A 12,552-nucleotide genomic window follows, 5' to 3' on the forward strand; every position below is an offset into this window, starting at 1 on the left:
AAGTTTTTGTTTGAAACAAGAAATTGTATGGTGTAGTAGTTGAGTGATGAGGAGGGTAGTCAGTTAGTTGATGGGCTGTTGGGTGGTAGTTGTTAGTGTTGGGGGTTAGTAGGGTGGTTGAGAGGGTTGTCAAATGGCCAAGATGCGTAGTCAGGTCAGAGGTAGTTGGGTGGTTTTGAAGGTAGTTGAGAGTTCAGGAGTATGGTCAGGTGGGCTTTTGGGTGGGAGCTGGGTAGGGTTGGGGGTTAATAGAGTGGTTGGGAGGGTTGTTGGGTGTTCAAGAGAGATAGTCAGTTGATTACTGGGTGTTCAGCTGCTTCTTTAAAAGTTAAAGAGACAGCCTTACAGAACACTACTCATGTTTATCAAGGGTGAGTTAGAAACATTTTTGATAGACAAGGGTGTCAAATGTCATGGAGGGAAAAAAGGAAGGTGGGGTTGAGGCCACAACCAGATTAGCCATCATCTTATCGAATGGCAGAACAGGCTTGAAGGGCTAAATAGCCTACTCCTGCTCCTAAACCCTATGTTCCTATGTTGCTTAATTCAGAATTTGTTAACAAGATCAATTTGCTAAAAGGTTATTAGCAAATTTCACTAACTGATTCAGACATTGACTTGGCCTCAACTGCAATGTTCCATTCAGTTCTGGATGCCATAATTTAGGAAAATATGCAGGCTTTAGAGACAGTGCAGAAAAGAATAATGGGACTGGTTCCAGGGATGGGGAGTTTCAGTTAAGTAAATAGATTGGAGAAGTTGGGATTGTTTTCTTTGAAGCTGAGCAGACATTTGATAGAGATATTCAAAATTATGAGGGATGTGGACAGAATGGATAGCAAAAAATTGTTCCCACTGGTGGAATGATCGAGAATGAGATGGCGCAGATTAAAAAGAAGCAATGGAGACATGAGGAGAAACTTTTTCAAGTAGTGAATGGCTAAGATCTGAAATGCATTGCCTGACAGTCTATTGGAGGTAAGTTCAATCAAGGCATTCAAAGGGGAATGGGGTGATTATTTGAAAAGGAAGACTGCTCATGATTATACGGGGGAGTTGGGGAAATGCTCTCCATTAACAAAGAAAAATATAGAAGTGAACTGGAGTCTTGTCATATCAATTTTTAGAGGTTAAAGGCCATATTATTGGCTGTCCCCTGCGGGGATGAATGGGTGAGTGAGTGAATAAGTAAGTGGGTGAAGTGGGTAAGTGAGCAGGGTGGGTTGGTATGTAGGGGCATAGTGGGTGAATGGGTAGTTAGGTTGGGTGATTTGGAACGATCAGGTCAGGGTGTTACGATCAGGTTGGGAGGGTAGTTAAGTGACAGGGAATAACGGTACAAGTGCATAAGACTCTTAATCTCAGGATCATGGGTTCATGCCCCACACTGGGTGTCATTGTTTGGTTTGTGGTGCAGAGTAATGGATTAGCGCAGGTTCAATTCCCATACCAGCTGAGGCCATCCATGAGGTCATCCTTCTCAACTTCGCCCTTCGCCTGAGATCTGGTAACTCTCAGGTTAAACTCACCGCCAGTCGTCTCTCCTTAATGAGAGAGCATCCTATGGTCCTCAGGTGGGTAAGGGGGTAGGTGGGTTAGTGGGTAGAGGGACAGGTTGATGAGCGGGTGAAGTAGGTAAGTGGGAAATGGGTAGGTGGGAATTTCAATTAAACCATTCAAAATACTTATTGATGACGTAGACATAGGAATAGTGTTGCTGGAAGATGATAATACTGGTATAGCCTGTCCAGTCAGTTACTTCTGAAGAAAACATAATACATCTTTACAAAAATTCTCCACAATTAAAAAGGAAATGTTGGCTCTTCAACAATTGTATATGTTTCAAATAATCAAGGAAAGACATTGGCCCAGATCTTCCAAGCAGTAACAATGATCGTCAAATTGCTGTTGTGTGCCTAAATTCCCCTGCCTCAACACTGCTGTGAATTTCTACCAGAGTCTTCTGAGCCTGGCTTTCACAGAAATGGGCAGTGCATAGTCCCTTTGGATTGGAGTGGAGTCAAGGAAGACATGACACACCCCCTTTTTATGTTAGTAGCTGCCATCTAATAAGTTTAAAGGTCCAGTTTGTATTTAGTGAATGGCTGAGTGGGTGAATGGCTGAGGTGGGTAATTGGCACATGAGTAGGGGGTAGAGAGATAGGTGGGTGAGGTGGATAGTTGGGTGTGAGGTGGTGCCTGAAGTGGGGAGGTGCGTGGGAGGTTGGCGGGTAAGTAGATAGGGGTAATTGGATTGAGGTGGGTAAGTGAGAACGGTGGGGTGGTGGGTAGGGGACTAGTCAGGTGAGTGGGTAGATTGGGTAGTGTTTGGGTAATTTGGAATGGATTGGGTGGGAATGTTAGTCATGAGTTTGGGAGGGTAGCTGAGTGGCCAAGATAGGTAGTCAGGTCAGAGGTAGTTGGGTGGTCAGGAAGGTAGTTGAGTGTTTGGGAGGATTGTCAGGTGATCAGTGGGCTGTTGGATGGTAGCAGAATAGAGCTGGGGGTTAATAGAGTGGTTGGGAGGGTTGTTGGGTGGTCAGGAGAGGTAGTCAGGCCAGAGAGAAGTCATAGCTGGTTGGGGGGATAGTCAGGTCGAGTTGGTGGGGTAGTCGGTGGTAGTCAGGAGTTGGGGAGGTGGTAGTCAGGAGGTGGTGATTTAAGGTCAGTTGTGCAGTTGCCCTGATGTCAGACTAGATTTTAACCTAACATTTCCTGGCTAACTACATCGGTAAGTACCATGGAACTGTCCAAAGTATCTGATTGGCTCTGGAGGCATTCATGGTCCCTGGGAACAGGAGAACTGGCCATCAGAAGTTGAAACTTCCCAGGCAATTCCCATGTGGGTCTGCACATCGGGAATTCCACCACGACATGACGTGCATCTTCGGTCTTACGTCCAGTCGCTAGTGATTCAGAGGTCGGAAGATTTGTCCCATTACTTTACACTATTATCCATCGGTATTTTTGGAGCAGCTCCACACAAACAGTTTCTGGCTTTTTTGCTGCAGCTCATCAACCTAAAACTACACATGTTTTCAGAAAAAAACAATGCTTAAAGGAGGGGTGGAGCAGAGAATGCAGGCTCTGAGTTGTGATCATTGTGTGATGTTTGAATCCTGCTAATCCTAATTGTTACATTTACTTGCTTTTACTTTGGCAAAACTTTGGAAGAACGACATGTGTTAATTCTGAAATACATAATGGTTACCTGTACAGTATGCAACAGCTATGTGTTAAAATGTTTAGGATGATAAGAACTCATTATATTTCAAAACTCTTGTAAAGCAAACAAAAACAGAAAATGCTGGAAAAAACTCAGCAGGTCTAGCAGCATCTGTGGAGAGAGAAACAGAGTTAATGTTCCAAAGTTCATATGACCCTTCTTCAGAGCTGAAGAGACGTGGAAATGTGATTAAATTTATAATGTTTAAGGTGGGGAGCGGAGCAGGTTAAGCTGGATAGAAGGCCAGCGATAGGTGGGGACAAAGGAGAGATTGACAAATATGTCATGAACTGAAGGACAGAGGAAGTGTTAGTGGTAGTGGTAAGGGCTAAAAAAGATGCTGATAGTGGCGTAAAGGTAAGAAAGCAATATGTGATAATAGCAGGACAAGGGTAGAATTGTGTGAAAGAACATGGAACAAGTAACAGATGGCCCTTTTGGAGATAGGGTGGGGGACAGAGGCAGTGGTGGGGGAGAAAAGGATAGAAAATGGGATTGAAGGGGATAAAACCATGGATAAATGAATAAAAATAAAAATAAGTGGATAAAAAAACAAATATGAATGTAGAAAAAAGGGGATTAAAAAGGGGTGAGGATGGAGGAGAGAGTTAATGGTCTGACGTCGTTGAACTCAATGTTAAGTCTGCTACCCTTGTTCTGCTATTATCACATTCTTTCTTACCTTCACGCCAGTATCAGCACCTTTTTTAGCCCGTACCACTACCATTAACACTCCCTTTGTCATTTAGTTCATGACATCTGTCAATCTCTCCTTTGTCCCCACCTATCCATGGCCTTCTATCCAGCTTCACCATTTCCACCCCCCTTAAACAATATCAATTTCATCACAGTTCCACTTCTCTTCAGTTCTGAAGGAGGGTCTTACGGACTTGAAATGTTAACTCTGCTTCTCTCTCCACAGATGCTGCTAGATCTGCTGAGTCTTTCCAGCATTTTCTGTTTTTGTTTCAGATTTCCAGCATCCGCAGTATCTTGCTTTTATCTTGTAAAGCAAGCTTTACTCAGTAAAGTTTTCTTTTCCTGAGGAGGGTGGTGTGATGGAATCTGTGGTTTCAAGCTTGCATTTTTTGAGATGGACAGTAATTGAAAAGGGAAATTGACCCTTCCATTGTCTAAGGAAACTGAGACTGAAACTGATATTGGAAATCAAAACTTCTGGAAGACTGAAATTGGTTGGCACCATATGAAAGGACACAGAGCCAGCAGAGCTCATTTGATGATTCAAGTGGTGCACTTCAAGCAGGTTAGAGGCTAGATCCAGAAGCTGAGAATAGGCAAACATACGGCTATTTCTGTTCTTGAAGATAACACCATCCATACCATTGTAGCAGAGTTGAGGAAGTTCTGTAGATGCGTGCCACTTATGGTGAAGACCGCACCAGTGGAACAGCGGTGGGTTCTGTGCTGCTGGGGATCAAGCTAAATACTAGAAAGAAGAGGAGCTGAAATTCTTCATGAAGAAGAGAGTTTTGAAGGTCTTTGTGACTGGGATTGATGGCACATATGAATGGACTGCCAAGCCAATTCATAAGATTTTAGTTGTATCTGCCATTTAATGAATTATTTATAGGTAATAATTGACCGCAGTTTGCCTGTTAATTCATATTTAACACGTTGATTCCTGGTTTAAGAGTATTATAGTATTTGGTGTTTTCTTTGTTTGAAATTTGTATTGTAAAAAATTCTTTTGTTTTAAATCATGGAATCCTGTAACTTCATTTTCAGTAAATAACTGGTATTTTGGACATTTTATGCTTTCTCTGTAGAATAAGTTACTAGTCTTGACCAAGATCATAACAAGACTGAGATTTTAGGTGTCTATTTTCCCCTTTGATTTAATCTTTGCTTGCATTGAAGGTCCAGGCATCTACTGAGCCTTTGAAGCAGTGCAACAGATAGGTGACACCTTTGATTGAAAGCACATCCATCCATTCAGTTTTTGAAGCAGTGAAACACACATCTGTTGATGGATATGAGGGGCATGGAGGTATGGCAGTGGCATGAGGGTATATAAGGGGCATGGGGGAATGAAGGGACAAGGGGGTAATGTCTATGGTGCCTAACAGTTATATACAGAACTGGGACAATGTCTTAGCAGGCCTTATAACCTGCCCACCTCAGCACCTGCCTATTCCTGCCTCAGGACTCCTTCCAGGGGTGGTGACCCAGACTCCAGTCCATCCCCACCACCCTAACATGAAAATAGCATGAGTGGGTACTGCTGAGCAGGAGGCAGGATCAGGAAATGGCCCCTAATCCAGGAACCTCAGGCATCACCATTCAGCTGCAGGGATTATACGCGTATTAATGGGCTTGCCAGAACTTTCAGGCATTAGCTCTCCTCTTTAATCCTCCCGCCTTGGCCTCTCAAACTCAACTCTCCACCCAGCAAGGCCCTGCTGATACCCTTGACTTACCTTCAGTCCAGCCTCTATAACGTCCTCTTATATGGGGACAGTTGATCCAGCAGTGGTCACCAAACAGGTTGGCTGGCAGCTCTCTTTAGCGGGACTTCCTCCCAGATGGGGGTGAAAGTCTCATCCAGAGCTAATTAATGCCCTGACAGGCATAAATTTATTGCAGGGCACCTGGTTTTTCATGGGTGGGCTTTAGTTGGGGGAGGAGGGTGGGGAACATGGCACCCATAAAACCTAAGTTCATTGTTTCAGATCTATTTCTGCTGTTATTTGATAGATATTAAGCACATTATTATTTTGATATTAGTAGCAGAACTATGTGAGATATTTGATGACTCTGGGGCTGGTGAGCTCCTTTACAGTGTATCTGAATACATTTTCCTCCATTACGTCGCCCAACCCCACCTTCCACGAATGCTTCCCTGCCATTGTCTATGTTCTTCTGCCTCTAATAATAGTCTATTTTATCCATATTTAATATTTAAATATTTATTTGACCAAACATATCTAGATGGAGCTCACTGCGGCCCATCCCCTGACTCTGACCATTTAGTTTTAGCTGCCTACAGTATTTTTCATAGCCAGGAACTGTGTTTCCTGCATTGGAGTCCATTTTTCCTCTGCTGCTACACAATGACTTCTGTGTTCCTCATCTCATGTTTCCCATGTGAGCCATTTGCAGCCTTCCTCAGCTGCTAATATCTATGATGGCTACTCCAATTGATTTAACATCTTCAACAATTACGAAGGTTTCAGCAGTAAACTCGAAATGTTTCAAAACCCGAATGTGCCTTGTGCTTTTTTCTTGTGTTCACTACTTAAATGTAAGTTGTTGTTATTGCAAGAATTGAGGAATCTATTTAAGAAAGCCAACACCCACATGCTTGAGGAGAACAACAGATGATGGATCAAAATTCCCTGTCATTTCAAGTATACCTCACTGAAGCTGTGCCAGGCTATCAACATCCTGGGGGTTACCATTGACCAGAAACTGAACTGGACTAGCCATACAAGTACTGTGGCTATAAGAGCAGGTCAGAGGTTAGGAATCCTGCGGCGAGCAACTCATCTCCTGACTCACAGAATCACACAGTGCAGAAGAGGACCATCGAGTCTGCACCAACACGTGAGAAACACCTGACCTACCTACCTAATCCCATTTACCAGCAGTTGGCCCATAGCCTTGAATGTTATAATGTGCCAAGTGCTCATCCAGGTACTTTTTAAAGGATGTGAGGCAACCCGCCTCCCCCACCACCCTCCCAGACAGCGCATTCCAGACTGTCACCACCCTCTGGGTAAAAGTTTTCCCTCACGTCCCCACTAAACCTCCTGCCCCTCTCCTTGAACTTGTGTCCTCTCGTGACTTTCCAAAGCCTGTCCACCATCTTCAAGGCACAAGACAGGAGTGTGATGGAATACTCTCCACTTACCTGGATGAGTGCAGCTCCAACAACACTCAAAATTCTTGACACCATCCAGGACAAAGCAGCCCGCTTGATTGGCACCCCATTTACAAACATTCACTCCCTGCACCACTGACGAACAGTAGCAGCAGTATGTACGATCTACAAGATGCACTGCAGAAACTCACCAAGGCTTTTTAGGCAGCACCTTCCAAACCCACGATCACTACCATCTAGAAGGACAAGGGCAGCAGATACATGGGGACACCACCGTCTGGATTTTCCCCTCCAAGCCACTCACCATCCTGGTTTGGAAATATATCAACTTTCCTTCACTGTTGCTGGGTCAAAATCCTGGAACTCCCTCCCAAACAGCACTGTGAGTGTACCTACACCACAAGGGCTGCAGCGGTTCAAGAAGGCTGCTCACCACCACCATCTCAAGGGCAATTAGGGATGGACAATAAATGCTGGCCTAACCAGTGAAGCCCAAATCACATAAATGAATTTTTAAAAAATGTTCACTATGGGCAGCAAGGATTTGTTCCACTGAGGCAAGACAAAATCAGAGGTGACCAAATCACCTCTGGTGCCTTTTATGTGTTGAGTTGGACATCGAGTTAGAGTTGGAAACTTTGGACAGTTCCGTGGTACTTACCTGAATAGTTACCCAGGAAATATTAGACAGATTAAAACCTAGTTTAACATTTAGGTAACTACACAACTGGACTTCCACTCAGCCCCCGGCTCCCCTGAGCCAATTCCCAAACCCAACCAGCCGAATACCCCCAAACCTGACAACCCTCCCGACCCAACCTGCCACCTCACCCACCTATCACCTCAGCCACCTACATCACCTACCCACTTGCTTGCCTCACCCACTTACCCTTACCCACCTATTACTCACCCAGTTATCCACCTTACCCACTTTACCCCCTACCGCTTATCCAACTACCAATCTTACCTACTTATGCCCTTATCCACTGTATCCATTTACCTAACTACCTACCTTAACCACCTTACCCACCTAATGACTCACCCACCTAACACCTCACCCACCTATCCATTCATCCACTTACCCATTCACTAACATTCAAACTCGACCTTTAAACTTACTGTACAATATAGTCCTGTCTTCACCTGACTCTATTCCACTCTGACGGAGCTCCACGAATGAAGCTGCATTGCATATTTCTGTGGAAGCAGGGCTCGGAAGGTCTTGGTAGAAATGCAGAGCATTGACAAGTCGGGAGAATTTCTGATTGAAGCAGCAATCTGATGATTATTGCTCAGAAGTTTTGGGCCAAAGACTTGTTATTAAGCATGATTCCAGTATGCTAATACCATGACCAGCTCATGTAGTGCCGAATAGCAAACCTTACATCATAAGTGGCTGGCTGTGAATCACAAGGTGAACAGCAAAGAGTGGTCTCTCTCTGACACAGAGAACAATCGACAAAAAAATCTGAATGAGTGATATCAGAGATGTGCACAAGAATTGGTAGCTAATTGAATAATTTATTTAATCATTTAGTGGCATGTAAAATTGATTACATCAGTAAGTTACATGCTTCATTTCCTGGTTGGAGTCGATACCTTGTACAAGAGAAGGTGGTTGTGGTTGTTGCAGGCCAATCATCTCAGTCCCAGTACATTGCTGCAAGAGTTTCTCGGGATCTTGAACTAAGCCCAACCTCTTTCCGCTGCTTCATTATGTTCCCTCCATCATAATGTCAGAAGTGATCTCTGCTGATTGCCCTTGTTCACTTCCATTCACAAATCCTCAGATAGTGAAGCAGTCTATGCCAGCATACAGCAAGAACTTGACAACATTCAGGCTTTGGTTGACAAAGCGCCTGTAACATTTGTGTCACACAACAACAATGGTCATCTCCAACAAATGATAGTCAATGGAATTACCATCGCTGGAAACCTCATCATCAACATCCTGGAGTCACCATTGACCACAGACTTAACTGGACTAACCGCATAAATGGTGTAAGCAGGTCAGACGCTGAACATTCCGCAGTGGGTGGCTCATCTCCTGACTCGCCAGAGCCCTTTCACCATTTACAAAGGACAAGTCAGGCATGTGATGGAATATTCTCCAACAATACTCAACAAGCTTGACAATATCCAAGACATTGCAGCTTACTTGATTGACACTCCATTCATCAAGTTAAACGTTCACTTCTTTTACTACATCTCCCCCCGAGTTTAATCTCAATGTTTTTAAGCTATTTCCTTAACCTGCTTAAATTACATCTACACTACCATCATCTCCCCTCAAAGTCCGAAGTTCACAGGGTAAGCTTTCACAGCTCTCCCTGAACTTGTTCTTGTCACCCTTGAGCAAGGGTGATGGTCTTGAACCAGTTCAGATCATCATCCCCAGAGTTTTTGATAATCAAACTCCGATGGCACCAAATCGTTAGAATATTGTTTTGTGGTGTATCTCGTGCCTAATCTATACTGGGAAGGTTTGGTCAAGGTGATCAGTCAAGAGGTCCTGGTCCACTTTGGCACCAATGACTTAGGTAGGATGTGGTCCTGTGATCAGAATTTAGGGAGCTAGGTCAAAAATTATCAAGCAGGACCTCAAATATCGTAATCCCCAGGTTACTCACAGTGCCACTTGCAAGTGAGTGCAGAAATCGGAGGATAAGGCAGATGAATGCGTGGCTGGAAAGATGGTGCATGAAAGACAGCTTTAGATTCCTGTGACTAGCTCCCCTCCTCTCGCCAGTTAACGAAGCTATAAAGCACTTCCGGGTACTGGCTCCTCTCCTCCCGCCAGAGGTCACGAAGCTACAAAACACTTCCGGGTACTGGCTACCCTCCTCTTGCCAGAGGTCACGAAGCTACAGAACACTTCTGGGTTGAGAACGGCTGTGCGCCGGAAGATTCGAATTTGAATCTGAGCGCCGTTACGGTCACAAAGAGCGAGGGAGAAGGGTTGGTGCAAGTGGCCGACACAGGGGATGAGGAAGCCGGTGCGACGGTGAGTGAGCCGCTGGAGCTCGGAGGGCGCTGTGAAAATTGTAGGCAGTGGAGGTGGCGGGTTAGACTTGGTGCAGCACAGCCGAGCGAGCGAGAACAGGCGGGAGGCCTGGGGCTTAGAGCTCGGCTCCCTGAGTCCCTAACCCGTTTGGCTGAAGGATGAATGTTGCTATGGAGCTCGTAATTCTGTCGAGACCCTCAATATCTAAAAGAGGCTGTTGAGAAGAAGTAAGTATTAACGAGTCACCAGTATGTCAAATTGGCTACAGGAGGATGTTTAAAGAAGCAGCTTTCAAACAGCGGATGTGTTGCCAGTGAATAACTGGTGGTAATTCAATTTCGAGGTTCATCACATGAATAAACCATTTGAGTTTTGTTGTAATCTGAACCTGCCTTGTTGGATTTGTCTGTGAAGTTGCCAAATTTCTAATATCTACATTGTATCTTTCTGCATCTAAGGCGTTGCTTATTGGCTGTTCTTTCCCCTCTCCCCTTCTCTGGAACATTCTTCCAAAATACTTTCTCGCTATCTTGTCCTGCATTCAGAAGACTTCTCAAAACTATTTATGCTATTCTTCCCCTCCTAACATTTCCCTCCTTTACAATGTGCATCTTTTCATAAAGTCCTATATCTCATAGGAAATATGTGAGGAACACTAAATGACCTGTGTTGCGTGACTAAAATTTTTCAACTTTTTGGCACTCTCACCTCTTCTACCCAACTGTTTGGATCTTATTCTGCTTTAAAATCTTGATGAACTTTTTAATCAGCTCTGATTTCAATTCACCAATGTTAACTTTTGCATTGTTATTGTTGGGCCCTTCTAGTCATTGACTGGTATCTGAAAATTACATTCTCGAAAGCTGGTTCTTTTTTGTTTTGCTCTATATCTGGATGTTTTTGATTATTTTTGTGGGAACGTGTTGGTCTTACTGTTGCTTTAACTTTACTGATCATTTTACTTGTGTGTAACATAACTGATATTTTATCTTTTTATTCTTTGTGGGATGTGGACGTCACTGGCAAGACAAGCATTTGTTGCCCATCTGCCCTTGAATCGAATAGCTTGCCACACTATTTCAGAAGGCTGTTAAGAGTTAGCCACCTTGCTGTGGTTCTGGAGTCACATGTAGGCCAGACCAGATAAGTTCGGCAGATTTCCTTCCTTAAAGGACATTAGTGAACCAGATGGGTTTTTACAACAATCGACAATGGTCACCATTACTGAGATGAGCTTTTCAATTCCAGATTATTAATTGAATTTAAATTCCAACAGCTGCCATGGTGGGATTTGAACTTTTGTTCCCAGAGCATTAGCTTGGGTCTCTGGATTACTAGTCCAGTGACATCACCACTATGCCACCGTCATCCTGCGTCTCCATCTGGCATGAAATGTTTCTCGTAATTAGACGGAGAAGAAAACAACTTTGCAAAACAAATAATGCTAGACATGCACAGACACTTTTCATCACCTGAAATTAGGTACATATTCCATACCTGGATGCTTCTTTGCATCTTTCTTCTATCCATCCTGAAATACTCTAAAATAGAAAGTTGGTTAACTTTCTCTTATGGCTCCATCCATGGAGATGGAAATCAAGTTTTAAGCATGGAAGATCTATTGGTTTCTTTGTTCTCTGGATTTCATTTAAGACTAGTGTTCTGGTACTTTCCATTGTAATAAATATGTATGCTGAACATGCCAAACTTTATGGAGTCTTTTAAAGCTCTTTTAGTCTATCTTTTCCTGAAATTTGCAAATGTTCACGATATCCAAAAATCTTTCAAACTGCTGCTTCATTGACCTTAATTGGTCCTCGAAGGTTTGCGGATGCTGTTGTTGGCTATAGGAATATATATGTCTTAACATTTCTAATCTAACCTATGATCATCAGTCCCACTGATGATCTTGCAGCCCACACTATGCACCTCTGGTGTTTTTCCCTTTTAACAACTTGCATCATCACATCTTAGGCATTTTCAAGCTTTTAATGTGGTCTGCCTCTGAGTACCTCTAAATAAATTATTGTGATATAGCATGAAAAAGTTTCCTCTTAATTTTCCGTTCGTGCTGCATCCTTTTCCCATCATTACCATTAACTTGGGTTCTCCAGGTCTTTTCTCCTTCTCTGGTTCTTTACATCAATAGTTTCCTTTGTTTTTTTTCCAGAAAAACCGGTTTCAGTATACATTTCTTCAAGTTGCACACTACTTAGAACTATTAAGAGGAACCAACTAAAAAAAAATTAATAGGATTAAAGTTAAAAAAAAAGTCACTGAGCTCAGATGGTTATACAGCTCATCATATTGAAGAAGTTGAAGAGGAAATAATCAAAGCATTAACAGTAATTTCTAAAAACAGAAACTAAACATTATATTCTTTGGCACACTCTTACTCCAACATATTTCCTCCATTATCCAGTTTGGTGGGATTACCTGCACTTGGTTCTGCTCTTCCTATCAACTTGCAACCAGAGAATT

The 12,552-nt window shown here is 43.3% G+C and overlaps 1 protein-coding gene across 4 annotated transcripts in view; it reads left to right on the forward strand.

Moving 5' to 3' along the window:
• The first annotated feature begins 9,918 nt into the window (after nucleotides 1-9,918).
• The window catches only part of g2e3 (G2/M-phase specific E3 ubiquitin protein ligase), a 301,615-nt gene continuing 298,981 nt past the window's right edge, over nucleotides 9,919-12,552 (forward strand). For 3 of the 4 annotated variants that reach the window (XM_041214819.1, XM_041214820.1, XM_041214823.1), the window contains exon 1: nucleotides 9,919-10,071. In XM_041214819.1, the coding sequence (XP_041070753.1) occupies nucleotides 10,052-10,071 (20 nt within the window). In that variant the 5' untranslated portion in view covers nucleotides 9,919-10,051. The other variant, XM_041214821.1, reaches the window with a different exon arrangement.

Source organism: Carcharodon carcharias, chromosome 20 (genome assembly GCF_017639515.1).
Source record: "Carcharodon carcharias isolate sCarCar2 chromosome 20, sCarCar2.pri, whole genome shotgun sequence".
Lineage (NCBI taxonomy): Eukaryota > Metazoa > Chordata > Chondrichthyes > Lamniformes > Lamnidae > Carcharodon > Carcharodon carcharias.